Genomic DNA, 21,747 nt, shown 5'->3' with positions numbered 1-21,747 from the left:
TTAGAATCCTGGTCAAAAATTTTCTTCCACTTAATACTTTTAAAGACTCTCACAAATATACATCATTATTTTCCTTAGTTAGCAAAAAAAAAAAAAAATCAAGTAAATGTAATTCTTTCTAATTTCCCTTCCCAGAATATTTTTTATTTTAAGTGTGATGGTAAAATTATACTAAAAATGCATTTATCAGGACTTGAAAGACAGTGAGAGTGATTCAAGCTCAGAGGAAGAACGGAGAGTCACTACCCGAGTTATTCGCCGGCGTTTGATTATAAAGGTATCCTGTAGCTGGATCAGTATGTGGCATTGCTGTACTTTTAGAAACTCCTTCCTTGTGGTTTTGAAATGTCAGCATGATGGATAATGCAATGACTTTGTGTAATTGTTTTGCACACTTGAAAGCTTGTAAAAACAACAACCAAAAAGCAAAAAAAGCCATGTTGCATGGTATTCTGTATAGGCCTATTTGATATGTGGCGGGTGTAATTTTATTTGAGAATTCTTGGCATTTGTATCCTGCTTTCCTTGAAGAAGTGTTATGTAAGTGAGCAAAGATTCTACCTTAGTGACACAGTAGTTCGTATCAATGAAATGTTCAATTGAAACCTTAGAAACTATAAGAATGTGTGAGGTAAGATAAAGAAGAAAGAGAATGAAAGAATTAAAAGGCTTCCTTCTCAGTCTCAAATTCCTACTGCGTTAAGAATTTTTAAATGAAAACCAGTTCTTCATAAGCAATCAGTGGCTGAGAATTTGAGGTTATAACCTGGCATGGATATGTGTGACACAATGCAGGTCAAGTAAAGAAAAAATTCTGAAATAGGTATTTCTCTTTACTAACATACCAAAAAAAAAATCAAGCTGTATTTTTAAGTATAGGAGTCAATTTTTTTTGAAAAAAAGAAAATATTAATCCGGCCCTATTACGGCACAATTGTAAGCACTATTAATAAATATTCTTTCTTTCCTCCACAAAGATCCGTTGAAGCACTGACCTTATGCATAGTAAGATTCCACAGAATCCTTCTTGCAGTCTGCCACTTGTTTTCATTACTTCATCATTAGAGAGGTCTTTCTTAGTGTTAGAATTGAGTGCAAAGAACTAGAAAGCCATTTTCAATGCACAGACTTTTGAATGTGATCCAAATAACTTGAGGCTTCTTGGTTAGTGCTCGAGAGAAAGAGGAAGAGAATATCTATTGAAAACCATTTATCAAACTTATCATCCAATCCCAAAGTGTCAAGAGACCCAACAGAAAGCAGAAAAGTTGGCACAGGTGTCTAAAATTTCTTAACCCTGCTGCTTTTCACTTTTCGTGAAGAAACTCCACAGAATCTGCCCTAATGTAGTTTTTCTAAGACTCTGGAAGCATTAAGGAAGAAAATAAATCTTTGTCTACATGTTGAGTTATCCTGCAAATCAATTGTAAGCTCAATAGTGTTCCTTTAAAACTCATGAATCACATCTTTGAAAATTCCGTATAGGCAAGCCAAATTATTAATTGCTGTCTAGCACATTTGCAAGTATTCAACCTGCTATCTATAAAATCCTCATAATCAGTCACCTCACACATGTTCTGTGGGATGGAATGGGGGAATGATTGATTCCGTTTTTCTGAGTTTTTGCTATTCTCATAATCAGTGACTTCAAGAAATGATATTTTAAAGTGAAATGTCTAGAAAAAGCACATAGTGCTTTAAACTTGTCTTTTATGCTTACGATATCACATACTAACGTTACATCTAAATCCACCACATTTCTTTATAATAGCTGCCCATGATAGAAGTTTACTTTCTTCTATCTAGGACAAAAGAAAATATAGCCATGCAAAAAATGTGGAAGGCAGGGGATAAAGAAGCTTTTCTCAGAGAAGACAAAAACAGTACCTTCAAAACCTCCCAAATCAATAAGAGCTATTTCTTTTGGTCTTCCAGAATTCTAGACATGCACCAGCAAGTTAGCTATTAAGTAATTTTCTTAAGAGTGAGTTATCTATGTTTTTTTAGCTTAAAATATGATTATAACATATTAATACATTTATTAAGAACTTAGGTTTAAAAGACAAAAATCCACTATAATGTTGTAGGTTTCATAAAACAGGGGAGTCTGTATTCTCCCCAAATACTTCTTGAAGTTAATGTAATTTTAGAGAGATTGAGTGGAGTCATCAGAGAAGAGGTTTTATAACTAAGGAAGGCATTGTATAAACAATAGGATCACCTACAAACAAGCTTGAGAGATATCTTTCATATGTGATGGAAAACCAGAAACTTATAGTCATAATCATTATTGGAAGCTATAGGTTTAACAAAAACACTTTATAAGTTATTTTTCTGTTCAGATATTTGGGGCAATTGCAAAGAGCCACATTTCTGTTGCTTTTCTCTTTACTCCATATGTTGCTGTCTTTCTAATGGAAAAGAGCTTGAGGCCTATAATAGTACATGGTAAATATGACACAGGAATCATCTCTGTCAAAAATATAAAATGGGAATGTAGTACCTAAATGGGTCATTGAGACTAAAATTACTGTTTCCAAGAGCTCAGAACTGAAGATTGGAGATAAACTGATTTATTCAAAATGACACAGCCAGACAGCATCAGCTCTGGGACTAGAACCTAATCCCTAGCTCTCTAGTGAAGTGCCTTTTCCACAACACTATACAATTGGACCTCTATAGCTGGGCATTCCAGATGCACAAATTCAATCTCAGATATAAAATATTCAGAAGATAAAACAAAAAGCAATACAAGTAAGAAGCAATGTAGTATAACAACTATTTACATGGCATTTACATTACATTAGGTATTACAAGTAATCTAGAGGTGATTTAAAGTATATGGGAGAATGTTTGCAGGTTATATGCAAATGGGACTTGGGCATCTGCAGATTTTGCTATCCTCAGAGGTCCTGGAACCAATCCCTGTGGATACTGAGGAACAAATGTATTTCTCTTCCAGAACAAATAAGGATTATTTTGCTAGACTAAATCAGGTATTTGGCCATTCCGACCTTTTCAGCAGCACAGAAGAGGGCAGCACTGGGCTGTCATTCCTGGAAACCATTTGATGAGGCTGGAATGTTGGGAATTTGACCTACCTCATGGATGCTGTCCAAACCTGGACTGAACCAGCGTAATTAATACTGTTTGCCATAGTAAGCCCCCTAGCACTTAGTATCCCAGTTCTAAAAACTATTCTGGGGTTGTTTCATCCCTCCCAGAGCTAACTCCGGCTGGGAAGCATCTCCCAAAGGAAACAGTACATAAGCTAAGGATTGGATTGCCAAAATCTGGGCAAATCTGTCTTCTTAGAATTCCATTTGTATAATAAATGAGGTGATGGTGATTTTTCTCTTGACTTTCAAAAAGGATCCATTCTTTTTCTATGAAGTTTTAACCTTTTTTTTTTTTTTTTTTTTTTTTTTTTTTTTATTTTTTTTTTCATATGTAATATAGAATGAGTCAGGTTAACAAATTATCCCATTTGTCATAGGACTTAAATAAATATGCAGATAAAATTTCAATCTCTATATAATTAGATAATATCACAAGGGCTTCAAATGCTTAGAAGCAATTTAAGTTACTAACCAGTCCTGAGTTTATCTTATTTGCTAAGCAAATCCAGTGACTGCAAAGGTAAAAAACTTTAAACCAACACACAACCAGACTATTGTGAAGTTTCATAAAATTCAAGTAACTGAATTTTTACTATAAAGTACAACTGCATTTTTATTTCAAATTCTCAGCATTTTTACTGGCTTTCTAAGTAAGAGCTTACATGCACGTTTCCCCTAAATCAGGTAGTTTAAACCTATGATAAGCTCTATCCATTCATTCCATTTCCCAGAGGCAACCACTATTCATAAGCTTCACTGTTTCTACACACACATACAAATACAGATAGTACATATACAAACACATCCTCAGCTAGGTTTCTCATAATATGAAAATGCGTAATACTATTCACATTGCTTAGTACTTGCCTTTTGTTAAATAGATCGCAACAATCCTATTTTTGGACAATTCAAGTTTTAATGTATACATCAAAGCAAATAGGTACATTTCATATTGCCACTCTTCCACTTTTTTCAAAAATTCACAGAAATAAAAGTTATAAAATGCAGTGCTGCTAGCAGGAGTTCGAAAGGAGTTACAGTTAATTTTCATTAAGGCAGTCACCATAGCTGGAAATGTGAACACCACGTGTTCTATAATTTTCCTTTATAATGGTCGTGGGGAAAGGATGGAAGGTTTCCAGAAATAATACTGTCGACAAGACCACGGGGACAATTTTGTTTACTTAGAAGTGCAAAGTGTTTTCAAGAACTTTAAAAACTCACTGAGATTACTTTTTCCCATTGAAGAGAGGTCACAGAGCTCTCTCCTAGGTAACATTTGGTCTCTAATATATTTGACAGAATTAAAGATGGATAAATATTTTAAAAACATATTTTATAACTCCTTCCTGTCTTCCCTATCTATTTATTCAACTCCTGTCTAATCTGTTCTTCCTGTTTATTTTGCCTTATTATTTATAAGTAGGGTTTTGCTTTTTGTAAGCCTATTACTCTGTCAATATACTTGTATGTATTCACTATGCTTACACATACGCCTACTGCATGGTCCTTTCAGAGACTGTCTAAACAATTTAAAAATTAGCTGACATCTTTTCCCACAAAAAGATTCAATTCATTCATTACCTGCCCAGTAGGATGCCATTTTAGGGACTTTCCTGGGTTCTTTAATTGTCTATCGCTCAAAGAGCTGGACATTTCCAAAAGTTAGCTGAAAAATATTTGTCATTCCTGTTTAAACTATAATGAAAACTTTCATCACTTTTTACTGGCTTTTTTGCTTTATGACTTTACTTTTAAAATAAAATTTTGAGTTTATTCCAAACATTTAAAACCACCAACCATAAAAAATACAAATAACATTCCCATTAAAAACTTGCTGCAAATTTTAGTGCATTTATACAAGACCTCTACATTTTTCCAGTTTTTTTCCCCTCTCTTCACTGCGCTGATTCAAACTAGTCATAAGCAAGATTGGGGATGAGCTAAAAAAGAGCAAGAAACACTTTATGTTCATTCCACCTGTATACCACAGTGAGGAAAAACAAGTTAAATGTCCCACCCATTGTCATGAACTATGCACCCACAATCTGTAAGAACACAAAATCATTTTGTAATAAGAAAAAAGAATGAGAACAAAACTTTGTTAGCAAAACAACAGTGTTTTAGTCTTTATTCTGTTATTTTGAAGCGCAACCGCCTTTCTGCTAATTGTGATATATGGCAATCATTGAATGTTCTCACCACTGGCTGGCACTGACAAAATTATCAGAGCCACTATCTTTTCCATTCCAGTAACACAAAGAGTTAGAATCTCACTGTCCCAGGAAGGCAGCTATCTTTGTGATTGGCCATTTTCCCTAAAACAAAACAAAACCACATCTGTACACTGCCAAGCAGCATTATCCATTTCACCTTTTCAGTAAGAAGTTTGACTGATGGATCAATAGGTTCCTGGAACACAAGTCCATCTTTAAGATGTTTATCCTTGTTCTCCCAAACTATAAGTGGCACAAATGTAAGTTAAACACAAATGAAGGTAATGTGTTGCAGATATGGTGCTATCTTTGCTGAGCAGTGTGTCTTATGATACAATCACAGAGCCAGTGGAGAGATACCATGAAGCCATCTAAATCCACCAAGCTGTCTATGAACAGGAAAGTAGGCGCCCACCCTGGGGAGTTAAGAATGTATTCTATTTTTAAAACTCAGTGTGAAACCTTTCAGTTTCCCCCTCAAAGTTAGATAACAAATCAGAAAGCCAGATTCTAACTCTGTTTTACTGGAATGTAAAGGATAGTGGCTCTGATAATTTTGTCAATCCCAGCCAGTGGTGAGCACATTCTATGATTGCCATATGTTCCCACCAGTAGAGAGGCAGTTCTGGTTTAAAATGACAGAATAAAGACTAAAACACTATTGTTTTGTTCTCATTCTTTTTTCTTATTACAAAGCAATTTTGTGTTCTTATGTGGGTGCAAAGATCAGAAGATATAAACTTAAATTCCCTTGAAATTGATTTTATCTATTTTTTTGCCTATGGTAATGAAGATACTTCAGTGTATAAACTATGTACATATATCAGACACAGTTATTCTCACTTATTTTAAGAGCTATGAAAGAGCTAGTCTTTAAAACAAGATTCTCTCTGTACCCTGAACTTTTCTCATAATCTTTTGAAAAATGTATATATTATCTTTAGTGAATGAATTTTTAAATAAACCAGAGTGATAAATGTCATGCCCAAACTAAGGTACTATCTTAGTTCAAGTTAGATAAAACTCAATCCACAAACATCTCTAGAGATTTGGTAGAACTAATGAAGAAAAGTGCTCAAAGTGAGACAATCTAATCAGAGCTCTCATCATTGGATAAAATTTGTTTCAACATATGAAGCCTTTCGGTTTCCAGTATGTAACTGCATCCTATAATTATGTATTTTCAAATTCTTCCTTCTGGAATTTGTTGCTAACCATCACTTTTATACATAATTGAGGTTTAATGCTTGAATGCTGTTGACTGCTAAATAACTGTCAGTGAAGTCAGCCTTTCCCCTTGCACTGGAGTAGCAAGTAGAATTTACAGCCTTTTTCTCTAAAATTCCAGAGCATGTATGTGGTGTTTGGAGTGCTGTGGAGATTTCTCCATCTGGTATGTTGCTAATCTTTATGCCACATCCTTTAGGGAGAGGAAGCAAAAAACATTCCTGGTGAATCTGTCACAGAAGAACAATTTACCGATGAAGAAGGCAACCTCATCACCAGAAAAGTAATCATCATTGAGATTTTGTGCTTCTCTTGAAATTTACATTTTCTGCATTAAAAACTCTGCTACTTTTGTACTGTAGTGTCACCTCTTGAAACAGAAAAATCTCTACTTTTCACCATTGCTTCCTACAGATCACTCGGAAAGTATTAAGACGAATTGTTATCCCACAAGAGAGAAAACATGAAGTGGTAATGGAGAGGGATTGCCAAAGAGAATGTAGAGGACAAAAGCTTTGTGCGCTCCTTAGAAACTGCTGCTAACAGGCTGGCATCTGCAGTGTGGCATCTTGAAGTGTTTGCTGCTTCTGACATCTTATGCATTTGATCAGGGTCAAAGAAAAATACTTTCTTCCTAACATTCTTTAATGTTACATTTTTTTTAAGAGTTTTCACAAAGATAAGGTCATTTATGGGGGACAAAATGTGCCAGTTTGAGGGAGAAAGAAGACAAAACCCTTGACCCTTCACCACCAAACATCTGAGCAGTGCCTCAGCCCCACCTAGGGCTTGGCTGTCAGCTGAGTGCCTGTTGGGACACGGGTGGAGGGCACTCCAAATGCACAGACTTTAAAGTTAGAATGGCAGAAGGCTCAGTTCAAGATCTGCACATCAGATCCATACATTTTCTCTCTCCAGCATGTTCTAAATCTGAATTCCACCATCCTGGTCTGAGGAGGGGGTTCCCCTCTTTGGGTTTATAACAGCCCATTTCCCATGTGCCAGTTAAAGAATCCCTCCAGACAACCCCTATCTGTCAGAGAAAACATATCCGGTTATTCTTCACTTGTTTCTAGTCTTTACCCTTTCCAATTTAAAAACAGAAACTTCGATAGACTATGTTTACATAAGAAAAAGTGAACGGAAAATTTATCAGAAGTAGTACATCAGAAAATTGAAAAGGCTTCTTGTGTTTTCTGTTAAGAAAAAAGCTGAGTATTTGTGCAACAACGTTGCTTTCAAGAAACTATTCCTGATATTCAGTGAAGAGATGATTTGTTTATGGAAAATAGATGCCTCCTTGGTCTGACAGTAAAAGGAACTCATTGGTAATTCCATTAACTTAAAAAGTCCCTCAGATCAACAAGGATTAGTACTTAACTAAGAAGTCTGAGTCTCATTACAACAGATTGCTTACAATTCTGCTGGCCTTAAAAAGGCATAATTTACTGATATTTTTAAGCGTTGGTGTTTGGGTGCTTGTGAGTGTGGTAACTGTTTCTTTTAGCTTACTATAGGAAATGGACAGGCCGCTCATTATTTTGATTTATCACTAACCTACTGAATTATTGTCAAATACAATTATGTTATATTCATTTGACAGTGCTCTCTAGCTTGCCTTGATGGTGCTAAACTGTGTGGTTAAGCCAAATAGATTGTATGTATTTTTGGAGATGAAGTGACAAAGTGCTTTAAAAACTGTTTCATTTCTCCTATTCCAGCCTCCAAAGATCAGAATGGAACTGCTTTATAATTAAAACTCTTTCACTATGAAATCTTAATATGTGCATTCCTTTTAAAGCAGGGAGAAGTTTTTAAGGTGAAAGCGAAGAAAGAAATCCGGCATGTGGAAAAGAAGAGCCACTCGTAACAGCGAACGGTCAGTCGAGGTGATGTGTGTTCATATCAACAACAGTAGGACTTAAATTCCTGTGAAACTTACAAGTTTCACTAAATAAGTGATTCTGATTTTTCCCAGTCCTTTCTTTTTCACTGAATTCCGGCTTTGAAAATCAAATATGACGTTGTTCAAGTTATGTTTATATTTGCATACATATAAACACTAAAACTTGACTTTGGTTTCACAGTCCGTTCACTTTCTCCTCACAATTAGGCAGCAATTTAATTGTAAATTATGTTTGCAGAATCAAATATAAATAGTGATGAGTAAGGCTCACTATGAAATACAGTAGCCTTATGCAACCTAACAGGAAGACTATTTGGCAACAAATAATTCTTACAGTTATACTCTGAGAGTTTTATTGATCCAGCCTTTCACCATTTTAGCAGAACAGCATCTGAGGATATAATTTTAGTGGAAATAAAGTGAGTTTCCAAGTCTACATTAAATGACTGACATATCTATCTAGTGTTTTATATAAACAAAAGGAAAAAATAGGATGTTAGTGACACTACTATTTGTTAAGTTAAATGTTTAGTAAGTGAGCTTTGTTTACATTTGCCTGGACTTTTCTTTATAGGTCACATTATTTTCCTTTACATTGTTTTCTTTCTTTTCTTTTCTTTTGAGGCAGAGTCTCGGTCAGTCGCCAGGCTGGAGTGCAGTGGTGCAATCTCAGCTCACTGCAACCTCTGTCTCTAAGGTTCAAACGATTCTCCTGCCTCAGTCTCCCAAGTAGCTGGGACTGCAGGCATGCACCACCACAGCCAGCTAATTTTTTGTATTTTAGTAGACACAGGGTTTCACCATGTTGGCCAGGATGGTCTTGATCTCCTGACCTCGTGATCCGCCCTCCTCGGCCTCCCAAAGTGCTGGGATTACAAGCGTGAGCCACTGTGCCCGGCCCTTTTACATTGTTTTCTGCATTTTACTTTGTCCTATTTCTTTCTACTTAGCTACATTTAGAAAGGCCATTTGGGGTGGGGGAAAAAAGTCCTCTATAGTCTGTAAGGCAAAGTAAAATCATGTCTTTAGTTCACCTACAGTCCTCTTAGCCCCACAGGTTAAAGTAGTAAGAAAGAGCAAACAGATTCTAGTTTTCACTTTCATGCATCTGCTGTTCCCTGCTTACCAGAACACTGGTATGTGGAGTGCTGAGGGAAGGAACTAGGAAGTAATCCAGTTTCACTGCCTAGAAAAATAACAGATGCTGGCAAGGCTGTAGAGAAAAGGAAACATTTATATACTGTTGATGGGAGTGTAAATTAGTTCAACCATCGTGGAAAGTGGTGTGGCAATTCCTCAAAGAGCTAAAAACACAACTAACATTCAACCCAGCAATCCTATTACTGGGTGTATATACCCAAAGGAATATAAATTGTTCTATCACGAAGACTCATACACACGTATGTTCATGCAGCACTATTCATAATAGCAAAGACATGTAATCAACCTAAATGCCCATCAATGATAGACTGCACAAAGAAAATGTGGTACACACACATACACCATGGAATACCATGCAGCTATTAAAAAAGTGTGAGGTTGTGTCCTTTGCAGACATGGATAGAGTTAGAGGCCATTATCCTGAGCAAACTAACACAGGAACAGAAAACCAAATACTGCTGTTCTCATTTAGTGGAAGCTAAATGATGAGAACACATGGGCACAAAAAGGGAAACAGCAGACACTGGGGCCTACTTGAGGGTGGACGGTGAGGGGAGGGAGAGGATAGGAAATAGTAACTATCGGGTACTAGGCTTAGTACCTGGATGACAGAATAATCTGTAACAAACCTGCGCATGTACCCTTGAACTTAAAATAATTGTGTGTGTGTTTAGAAGTATTCGAAGCCTCTGAAGGATTTTAAGCAAGGACCTAACTTGGTCTTCTTTCCTCCCTCTCTTAAAAAACTTGAAGAGCATGCACTATGTAGAAAATGGATAGGGGGACAAGAATAAAATGAAGGTAACCAGTTTGGAGGTTATTGCTTCAGTTCAACTAAGCCATAATGATGGCTTCGGCTGGGAAGAATTACTCAATGCTTCTTCTCCACTGTACCCCACAAGCACTTGATAGATTAGCTTGTGGGGTACAGTGGAGAAGAAGCATTGAGTCAAAAATGACTCCTAGATTTCTGGTGTAAGCAACTAGATGATAGAGAAAGAAGCAGAAGTGGAAGAGGAATGAGTTTTAAGAAGAGTACAGGCATTCAGGCTTGGACTTGAGTTTGAAATGCTATGAGACATCCAAGTATTTACGTTATATACCCAAGTCTGGAGCTCTGAGAAAAAGTTGGGGCTATGCATAGAAAAATGTGGGAATCGTCACTTAAGAAATGGGTATTGAACACCAGAGAAGAGATGTGATTATTTAGGGAGAAAGCTGAAGTAAGCCAAGAAGGGACTCAAAAATGAGTCCTCAAAAGCAACATTTCAGAGTTTAAAAAGATTGCCTCTGACCTCTTCCTTCCTGCAGAGCTCCAACCATGACCCTCCTTAGTAAGCACTCGGTAAGTGTCAGCTATTACTACTAGTATTAAGAGAACCAAGAATTGAACCTTGAAGAGCTTTGGATTATGGAGGCTCGTGGACTAAGCAGCAGCAGCCAGTGATGCTAGAATACAACAGTGGGAGAAGTGAGAACAGCAGTGTCTGAAACCCTCTGCATGTGATGGTGGCTTATACTTCAGAAAAGTTTTTATTATTCCACATCACTTGTTTCTCATAGTAGCCCTAGGAAATTAGTGAAGTGTATTCTTCTTCCTCTTTACTAAGGAATGAACAGTAACAGAGAGACAGCAAAATCTCTAAGGCTGAGTGCAGTTAAAGACAGGTCTGGATTTCCTGATTCTGATTCTCAGAGGTCAGAGCTATGGCCTGAATTGCTTCACTGCAAATTCAGGACCCCACCCTCCAGAATATTTTACCGGATTTCTTCTAGAGTAAATATAGAGTTTTTATATTATATTTTTCTTACCCTTAAAAAATCCCTATTAACAAAAGCCTTGGCTTCAAGGTAAGAGCAAGGGTTCTAGAATCAGGTGGCTTGATTTCCAATTCTGGCTCCACTACAGCTTTGTGGCTTTCTTTTTGGCCAGGTACAGTGGCTCACACTTGTAATCCCAGCAGTTTGGGAGGCCAAGGCAGGCAGATCACCTGAGGTCAGAAGTTAGAGACCAGCCTGGCCAACATGGTGAAACCCCACCCATCTGTACTAAAAAGTCAAAAATTAGCCAAGCGTGGTAGTGCACACCTGGGGTCTTAGCTACTCAGGAGCCTGAGGCAGGAGAATCGCTTGAACCCAGGAGGCAGAGGTTACAGTGAGCCAAGATCGTGGCACTGTACTCCAGCCTGGGTGACAGAGCAGGACTCTCTCGAAAAAAATTAATTTAAAAAAAAAAATGCTTTATGGCTGTCTTATCTATAAAATGGAGAAAATAATAGTACGTCACTTATTAAATTAGCTACCCCACTTTAGAACAGTTTAGAATAAATATCTTTACCTAATAAAAATAATAGCTACAAAATTTTATTACTGTTACGTTTTTCTTTCACTGCCAAAATATGAATGAACATTTTTTCAGTATTTTTTTTCCAGCCCTTTGACTTCAGATACTTTTTAATAGCAAATGAATAGAAAAGAACAAACAAAAAAGCCCTATTTATTGGTACTAGTGAAACAACAAAGCTACCTGAAACTGCACAGTAGTTTATTGTAGTTACATAAAGTAATTAAAACTAATGTTTGGGAAAATGTCTTAGTCCCATGACTTCTGTAACTACAGAGAAGGAAAAAGAGAAGAGAAGGGAAAGGAAGAGGTGGGTAGGGAGAGAAACAGAGAACTAGAGTAAACACCGCTCTGTCCCCAGTGGGCTCAGGCTTTCCTTAAGCCATGACACAGCTAAGTCTTAAAGATGAGTAAGAGTTGAACTACAAATGTGGATTTCATTAGGGAAAGTGAAGTCTAAACATTCAAGGAGATGGCATTTGAAACAAATTTGAAGGGTAGCAGAGGAATTAGCCACAGACAATGATCAGAGAAGGGAAGTATAAGTATAGATGGATACAAAATCATGAGCAAAGACAATGAAGTTAGAAAACAATTTGGAGTTAATACCTGGCATGTAATCTAGATCCTCAAAGTGAGGTTTGTGGACCGCAGAATCAGCATGCCTAAAAGTCTGTTGTAAACACAGTATTTCAGCCCAGCGCAGTACCTCACTCCTATAATCCCAGCTATTTGGGAAGCCGAGACGAGCAGAGCAGATCACCTGAGTTCAAGAGTTCAAGACCAGCCTGACCAACATGGTGAAACCTCGTGATTTCAGGGATTTCAGTAGCTGGGATTACAGGCACATGCCACCAGCCTGGCTAATTTTTTGTATTTTACAGGTTAACTATTTTACAGATTAAAAATACAAAAAATAAGCCAGGCGTGGTGTCATATGTCTGTAATCCCAGCTACTAGTGAGGCTGAGGCAGGAGAATTGCTTGAACCCAAGAGGCAGAGGTTGCTCTGAGCTGAGATTGTGTCATTGCACTCCAGCCTGGGCGACAGAATGAGACTCTGTCTCAAAAAAAAAAAAAAAAAAAAAATCGAAACAGAATTTCAGAAACACTGACCTACTGAATCAGAATCTACACTGGAAGAGTCCTGTGTAATGCACATTAAACTTTGAGAAGCACTGCTCCAGAACATTTGACTGGCTCTCAAATTATCGAGTTTTTTTTTTTTTTTTTAGATGAAGTCTCTCTCTGTCACCCAAGCTGGGTGCGATCTCAGCTCACTGAAACATCCGTCTCCCAGGGTCAAGCAATTCCCTGCCTCAACCTCCCAAGAGCCTGCGATTACAGGTGCCTGCCACCACACCCAGCTAATTTTTCTATTTTTTAGTAGAAACGGGGTTTCACCATCTTGGCCAGGCTGGTCTTGAACTCCTGATCTCGTGATCCACCCACCTCAGCCTCCCAAAGTGCTGGGATTATAGGTGTGAGCCACCATTCCCAATCAAATTATCAAGAGTTTTAAAAAATTTCTAATGCTGCGCACCATCCCCAAAAATTCTATGTATACTCTTATGGGATGTAGCCTGGATATTGTTATTGTTTTAATCTTCCCAGATAATTCTAATGTGCAACCAAGTTTGAGAACCGCTGGAGATTGCAAAACAACTTTTCAGTGGAGAATAGTGGGAATTAAGCCTAAAAAGTTTCACTGGGCTGGACCACAGAAAGGTTCAGATACCAAATAAAGATAGGAGACCCTTTTTAAAGCTAGGCATTAGGATCTAAAAGCCACAGCTATGTTCATTGGCTTATAAAGGACAAGTCAGTTCTGTACCAGAGCATGCTCCTCTTCATCAGGTCAGAATACCTAGTTTTAAAAACGGTCTCCTATCCTTAAATATGATGTATGAAGTACATATTTAACTGTAAAGTATCAACTGCTATGAAAATCCAATGAATTGCAGGTTTTGTGTTGGTTTTTTTGGTTTGGTTTTGTTTTTTGAGACTAAGTCTCGCTCTGTCATCCAGGCTGGAGTGCAGTGGCATGATCTCAGCTCACTGCAACCTCCGCCTCCCGGGTTGAAGCCATTCTCCTGCCTCAGTCTCCTAAGTTGGAATTATAGGTAGCCACAACCATGCCTAGCTGATTTTTGTATTTTTAGTAGAGACTAGGTTTCACCATGTTGTCCAAACTGGTCTCGAACTCCTGACCTCAGGCGATCCACCTCCGTTGGCCTCCCAAAGTGCTGGAATTATAGCAATGAGCCACTGCACCTGGCCCTGTTTTCTTCTACTTTTAAATGTTTCTTAAAAATACAGTGAAATGGCTGAAAGACTGGTTTTCTGATTTAGTTTCTCCCACCTTTAGGTTTGAAAGTCATGCAAAACCCAAAGAAAGATTCCTAAATGCAGGTGCATCTATCTCATATTCATTATCTAAACCAGAAAAGGGAAATGATTCAAAATTCTATTTCTGAAATGTCATTTTGATGGCTTTTGCCCTCACACCTTCCCATCAGATGGTGCTGCCATCACAGTTTATATTGTATCAATATTTTTATAACAAGTACATAGTCACTTAGCCAAGGTTCTCATGCTTTTTCTGCAACACTGTACTTGGAATAAAGTCTTTTGTCCAATGAATGACCTTCCTGTACCCAGTGTGGTTGGAACCAACATGCTCTTGATTGCATAACCAAGAAAAGAAAAAGTTATAAGAGGAACTAACTCCCACTTAAAAAAAATAAATCACCCAAACCATCCTCACTAGAATATAAGTGGGCATAATTCACAGCATTTTTAAAAATTATATAAATATATCCAATATATCCAGAAAGATAACATTTGCGTGCATTGAGGTGAGAAGACAAAGGCCTGGCTACTTATTACAAAATTAACCTGGGAAGTTGGATTGGTTTTTAGGAGACATGGAGAAAAAGAAAAGTTCAAGTGGGTTGTAGTGATGATCACACATCTACATAAATTTGTTAAAAAATATCAAGCCAGGCCAGGCACCGTGGCCCACGCCTGTAATCCCAGCACTTTGGGAGGCCGAGGCAGGTGGATCATTTGAAGTCAGGAGTTCAAGATCAGCCTGGCCAACATGGTGAAACCCTGTCTCTACTAAAAATACAAAAAATTAGCCAGGTGTGGTGGTGCATGCCTGTAATCCCAGCTGTTTGGGAGGCTGAGACAGAAGAATGGCTTGAACCCGGAAGGTGGAGGTTGCAGTGAACAGAGATCATACCACTGCACTCCAGCCTGGGCAACAAAGTGAGACTTCATCTCGGGGAAAAAAAAAAATTATAAAGCTGTGTATAATAGCTGAAATATGGTATATAAATTGTATATCAAGCTTCAAAAAGTCAGGGAGAGGGGCTTAGAGAAAACAAGGAGTGAGGCACTGTGGTAACATTATCATAGAACCATCTAAGAAGTCTGGTGCCTAAAAGATTAGGATTAAATGATAAAAACAGGTGATAAAATCCTGATCATCACATTCTGATTTGCCCATCCTCTGCAAGATGATCTACCCAAGTGAGTCACTTTCCTTCTTTGGAACCTCGGCAGAGTCACAGGGGAGGGGTGTTGAAATCGCATAAGAGGAATTGATACCTTCATGTTCTTGGCCCCAAGCATTAGTGACCTGGGGCATGGAGGTCAGTAGCACTTTTAATACTAAAAAGGAAGCCAGGGCCTGTTGTGGGGCAGAGAGAGGAAGTGCTGTGCCAACAGGTTTCTATAAGCCAGGGTGTCCTAGGTGACCCATCTAAAGAGGAAGATACTTGTCTGAGGTAAGTAAACATCATCAAGGTCACTAGAAACACTTTTGGGCCCCAAGAGAAGCAGAATTCTAAAGGTTGTCCTAGATTTGCAAATACAGTCTGTTGCTTATATGTGAGTGAGCAGAGTTATTCTTAAAATTGTTCTTGCCTTACTCAGGATTTCTGTAGGAGCTGTATCTTGTTCTCAGGCAGGCATTCAAGTTTGTCAGCTTTTCTACTGAACAAGGAGGAGAGACAATATATAGGAAGTACTTTGTTTTATGGAAAAGCCAAATTCCTACCACAACAATAGTACACAAAATTATGAAAACATCTGCCAAAGAATGATTTAGTGTGACACACTAATACTGGAAATAAAACACTGATGCTTTATGCGGGAATCCTCCAGCAAAACAAGACTTTCTCAGTGAAGCCTCCATTAAAAAGCTCAAATAAAATTAATTTGTCCCATTATGACTGATATGGACAAGAGAGGCGAACGTTCTTTGCAGTGGTAGAGATTAATTAAATTAATTAAATTAAAGACATTAAAATTAATGTCTTTAATTTTAATTTGCTTATGGAAAAGAAATATCATCGTAATGAAGTAATGATACTTTTCCTCCTTTGGTTGAATTTTTGGAGAAGTGAGAGACTTACAAAATAACCAGAAATAGCCGAGATGCTCTAGCCTAACTCCATATCTCTGGCCCTTTTTGCTCATGGAAGTCCCAACCCCCTTACATTTTGATGTTGAGAGGAGAAGTCTCAGAGATTACCTCCCTCAGCCACCTCATTTTACAGATAAGACTAAGGCCCAAAGGGCTACAAATGGCTTCCCCAAGTAGCTGAGTGACCTGAGCTTCAGACAGAACTAGAAGAGGATCTTGCCAACACAATCTGTAAAACCATCACCAAACCAAACTAAGGTGTTTGCCCATGCACAGTGGAAAGTCAAACACCAAACACCAAACACCAGGTTTTTGCAGGAGAAAGATGTATTGCCACTTGACTGACAAGGAGACTGAAGGAAACACTCAAATCTATCTCTCCAAGCTGGGGGCTGGGTCAGATTTTAGAAGCATAGGGTTATGACGCATGATCCGATTGGCTCTTGCAATGAGGTGACTGCCAGAAGGCATGATCTGACTGGATCCTGCAATGGGGTGACACCACGGCTCTGTCTGATTGGATCCTGCCATGAGGCATAGGCTTCTTAATCAGCTCCTCAGTCTGAGAACTTAGGTTCCTCCCATGGTTGCACATTTAGTTTATCTGGTCATGCTCAGGTTATGTGACCTTCCATCTGTGGGGGCTGGGAGAGGGTCTCTGGCAACCCAAAAACAACTCACAACTTTGTTACATAAAAGTTGAACCAGGTTCGCCTGGTGCAATTACAAAACACAAATACAGTAATAAGCAAGGCTCTCTGGAGGTCACAGGGTCACCTACATAAGGTCACTGCCTTCTAAGAGCTTTCCAGTACACCTTAGGGCCTTGTCCTCTAAGGCATCTAGGAGGTAGCAGCATCATGTTAAACCACCCCATAGGGAATGGAGGGCCTCTATTCTCTAAGACTTTTCTATTGAATGGCAAGTAAGGCTTACACTGGTTCTCCTAAAAAAATAAAAAGGGTGGGGGAGAGAGAGAAAAAAAGAAAAAGAAAGCTAAACTTGCTATCTACTGTCTCTCTCTCTCCACAGGATCACAAGTTTTTACTGCCAGTATTGAGAAATTCATGGAAGAAATGTCAGCAGGAAGTAAAAATTCACCGAGAAGCGTGTCTATGTTCGCTGCTTCCACACATTAATGGCATGATTTTTTTTATGCAAAAAGAAAAGAAAAAAAGAAAACCACCCACATTTTAATTTAGCATGAGCCAATGTACAGAGCATGGAAATCACTTTCATTTCCGGATTGGCGCGTGTGCAATTAGCAATGCAGTGTATATACAAGAAGCCATGCTGTTAACAGTTTATCTCAAGTGATTTTGGTGTCATTTACAAAAGGAAGAAATTCCTGCCATCAGAAGGAACAGAGGAGATGGAATGATCAAGTCACAGAGAAACACTAAAATTACTAAATCTACAACAGCTCGCCTTATTTTTCTTGGACCCAAACTGTCAGGGTATAAACACTATTTGTTTCTTTTTTAAAACATCGATAGTTTTGCTGTAAATAGTAACACTGTATAAATTCTAACAGAAAAATAGAATAAAATGTTGATAAGGCACTGCCTCTTAGAACACAAAGAGAATATTGCAAATGCATTTAACAAATAGGGGTCTCAAGTGACTTCACCCTAGAAGAGGAGGGCAGGGTTTGGGGGCGGGGGAGGGGGACTCTTCACTGATTCTTGTATATTAGCAATTATAATGTTTGTATATGCAAAACTGCTAGCTTGATTTTAAAAAAACAAACCTTTAAAATCTGCTGCAAATTTAAATAATTCCCAAAATGAGGAATTCTGTAGTTCTGTGAAAAAATTTTTTCTTCAGAATACTAATATTTTGATGCATGTGTATCACCTTATTTTGATTAAATCTTTTCCAATTTTGCAAACACTACAGTATACTGCAACACAAAAGATTTTATCTGTAAACACAAAGCCCTTCATCTAATATTTGTTGCTATTGCCAATTTTTCAATGAAATGATCTAAAAACAAACAAAAAAAAATAACCTATACGGTAGTTGCTTTAGGGGGTGGGGGGGTGCTATCTGTTAGTGCTTAAAAGGGGGTAAATGCTTGCCGCTTTAGAGGTGGATGGTGCTCATAAGAGGCCCCAGTCGGGGGTATTTAAAATGGACTGAACAGAAATCCTTAGCTAGTAGAATGGCAGCACGCTGTAAAATTATTACTGTATTGTGTACTGGCTATAAGATGTAGACACATTTCAGTAAGCCAATCATTTGTAACCATTTTAGCAGTGTCATATTAGGTTAATAAGGCTGCTGTGTTTTAAAGGGCATTTTTATTTGGGTTTTGGTGAAATTCTTTAATTTGTTGATTATATTCACATAAAATCAGCATTCATTGACACATAACTCTAATGACATATGTATGAAAAACCATACACTGGATGACCTAGTCGATTATTTAAGCATAAAATAAATTGTGTTAAACTCTTCACCTATCTGTGCTCTATAGTGTCCTTGTGTTTTCTGGCAAAAGGTAGTTGTCTAAAGCCTTGTCATATGAGTCCTGGCCAGTCCACCCCGTTGGTCCTATTTGTGCCTCTGTGTCACTGAAGAGATAGTCTCTAACAATCATATTTGCCCTGCAAGCTCCCAGCTTATAAATTCTGTGCATTTTGTGGGGGAGCTGAGAATTAAAGATCAATTGACAAGTAAGCTTTGCCCACATCTGTTCGGGCCATCTCAAAAAGTGGAGAATTGGAGATATTATAGCCAGCATGTCAAGAAGTTGACTGGCACTTCTAGGAACCATCAACATGCAGTTGCTTTTAGCCCACAGAACATTTGTTTTATTAATTTACATTTATTGTCCGTTCTTACAAGTTGGGAGATATTACATAATCAAGTTGCTAACTTCTCTTTAAAAGCAAGATTTGGCAACAATGGTCCTCATTCCCAGAAGGTAACAACCTACTGGGGCCAAGTTGTCTCTGTTTTCTCTAGCCAGGCGTGGGGGTCTACTGATATCACTGCCACAGCCCCATTTCTTATATATATATGTCCTAACTATGCATTTGCAACCCATATATTGTGTGAATCTAAATCCTACTGAAGCAGAGACCATGGCTGGTTTTTTTTGAGAGAGAGTTTTTCACTCTTGTTGCCCAAGCTGGAGTACAATGGTGGGATCTCAGCTCGCAGCAACCTCCACCTCCTGGGTTCAAGCGAGTCTCCCGCCTCAGCCTCCCAAGTAGCTGGTATTACAGGCATGTGCCACCATGCCTGGCTAATTTTGTATTTTTATTAGAGATGGGGTTTCACCATGCTGGTCAGGCTGGTCTTGAACTCCTGACCTCAGGTGATCTGCTTGCCTTTGGCCTCCCAAAGTGCTAGGATTAAAGGCATGAGCCACCGTACCTGGCTGGCTGTTTTAACTTTTATTCTAGTTACCAGCATAGTATATGATAATAGTGATAATAATAACTATCATCATCACCACTAAAATTGGAGTGCTTACTATATGCTATTCTCTGTTCTAAACACATTCCATTTACTACCTTACTTAGTCCTCATAACTACTTTATGAATTAGGCACTGTCTTTGATGGTAACAGTCATTTTATAAAATTAAATGAGTGCTTAGAGACTTTCAGAAATGTTATATATTGCCTGTTCATTAAAGATTATTGCCAAATGGAATGAGTTGTCCCCAGTTGTCCTGCATTCAATATCAATGCAGAAGAAATGCACAGATAATCTACTTTGTGTAAAGAATGGGGCTAGGTTGCATCTGCATGGTATCCTAAATAAATAAAATGTGCCCCTACCCTTACACCAAGATCATTTTATGATGGGCAAAGTTAGACCCTTGAGAGGTTTTAAAAAAAAAAAAAAAAAAAAAAAAAATATGCCCCAAATGCCTGTACGTAAAGCCAGGATCAGAATACAGGTGTCTTAACTTCCTATCTGAGAGTTATGAATTTCTGACTCAGTCTTTGACAGAAGGTGTTTATCCTGAACTAGAAACTCAATAACGTATAACTGTCTAGGTATTAAATAGTAGTGTTTATATACCCAAAAATTTGACTTTAGGTATATGTGATGTGCTTTGCTCCACATCAAGCAGAAGCTCATAAGTTTACTCAGAAGTATCCAAAATATGACATTCAAGACTTAACTTGCATATGTGTGTATATGCATATATTTATACATGTATATGTGGATTGAACAGTACATACATTATGTATTTCTAACATAATATTTGGCCTGCAAGCTTATAAATATGTATTTAAGCTTTTCATTGATTGACATTCCTGTAAAAAATGAATTGTGATTGATAAGTTCTGGATATTTAACTGTTTTTCCATTTTATATTCTTACTAAATTATTGAGTTTGTTACCTTAAAATGTGTTATCACTGTATTGTCAAATTATGGCAATACACTTTGCAGGATTATTTCAATACTTTTAAGAGGCATCTATTTCTTCATCTATTTCTACATAAGCAGCCAGCCTCCTTTTCTCTGTAAATAAGGACTTTTTTGGCATCCTGATGTTCCTTGCTGTTCATTTGGTATCATCCTGGAGTTCCATCAAGCCTGAGGATTTTCTCCATGGCCAGTAAACTATTATCAGCATCAGCTCACGTTTGGCTGTATGACAGGCATATGTGAGAAGCCCAGAAATAAATCATAAAAATAATGAGGCATCTTGTGAGTCTCTCTGAAGAAGCCAGTGAACTAAAAACTAACTTCTTATCTGAGTGAATCTTGGTATTCTTGATTTGCTTGAAGAGGCTATGGCATATTACAAAGTGTATAGTTTCCTAGGCATGTCACACTGCTTCTCTTTCATGAATGAATGATCAAATTGTCCAGAAGTAAACATTTACAAGACTGAGATTTGAACCAAACTTTTCAAGAGTTTTTTTAATAAGAGGTGGAAGGCAGTGGTGTAATTCCTTTACATGGTTAGCTGGCTAAACATGTACCAATACAGGAAATAAACAATAGAGCAGATTCGGACAAGTATCCTTAGTAACAGGTCCAACAGCTTTCATTTCCTTAGTAGAATTAAATGCAGATGGTTCAGAATAGAGCACAATGAAACGTTCATTGACAGCTATGTATGATATGTGCAAGTAGGTGAACATGAAGTGAAGCATTTTTACTCTTCAGCCCCTGGTGCTTCCTGAGTTAGGGAATAAAACACCCTGAGGGTTGCATTTCCAACTGGACATCCTGAGACTCCTCACCAATTCCAAAAGAGTTCCAGAGCAAAGCTGAAATGAACATGCTCAGAGAATTGTAAGGCAGTGAGAAGAACCACCTTAGAATGCCACAGGGAGTACACCAGAAGCAGCAACCATGAGGAC

At 37.9% G+C, this 21,747-nt stretch overlaps 1 protein-coding gene across 19 annotated transcripts in view; it reads left to right on the top strand.

The window, feature by feature from the left end:
- ANK3 (ankyrin 3) overlaps positions 1–18,870 on the top strand; it is a 677,335-nt gene extending 658,465 nt beyond the window's left edge. For 7 of the 19 annotated variants that reach the window (XM_032252635.1, XM_032252639.1, XM_032252638.1 and 4 more), the window contains 5 exons: positions 191–277; positions 6,762–6,845; positions 6,977–7,033; positions 8,364–8,441; positions 17,440–18,870. In XM_032252635.1, the coding sequence (XP_032108526.1) occupies positions 191–277; positions 6,762–6,845; positions 6,977–7,033; positions 8,364–8,432 (297 nt within the window). In that variant the 3' untranslated portion in view covers positions 8,433–8,441; positions 17,440–18,870. Of the gene's footprint in view, positions 1–190; positions 278–6,761; positions 6,846–6,976; positions 7,034–8,363; positions 8,452–17,439 lie in introns of all 19 variants that reach the window. The other 12 variants (XM_032252640.1, XM_032252637.1, XM_032252645.1 and 9 more) reach the window with 3 other exon arrangements.
- The last annotated feature ends 2,877 nt before the right edge of the window (positions 18,871–21,747 follow it).

This window comes from Sapajus apella, unplaced genomic scaffold (genome assembly GCF_009761245.1).
Source record: "Sapajus apella isolate SASKATOON/1434 unplaced genomic scaffold, GSC_monkey_1.0 scaffold78, whole genome shotgun sequence".
Classification (NCBI taxonomy): domain Eukaryota; kingdom Metazoa; phylum Chordata; class Mammalia; order Primates; family Cebidae; genus Sapajus; species Sapajus apella.
Note: the sequence above shows the minus strand (reverse complement) of the source record. Positions and strands in the feature narration are given on the sequence as shown.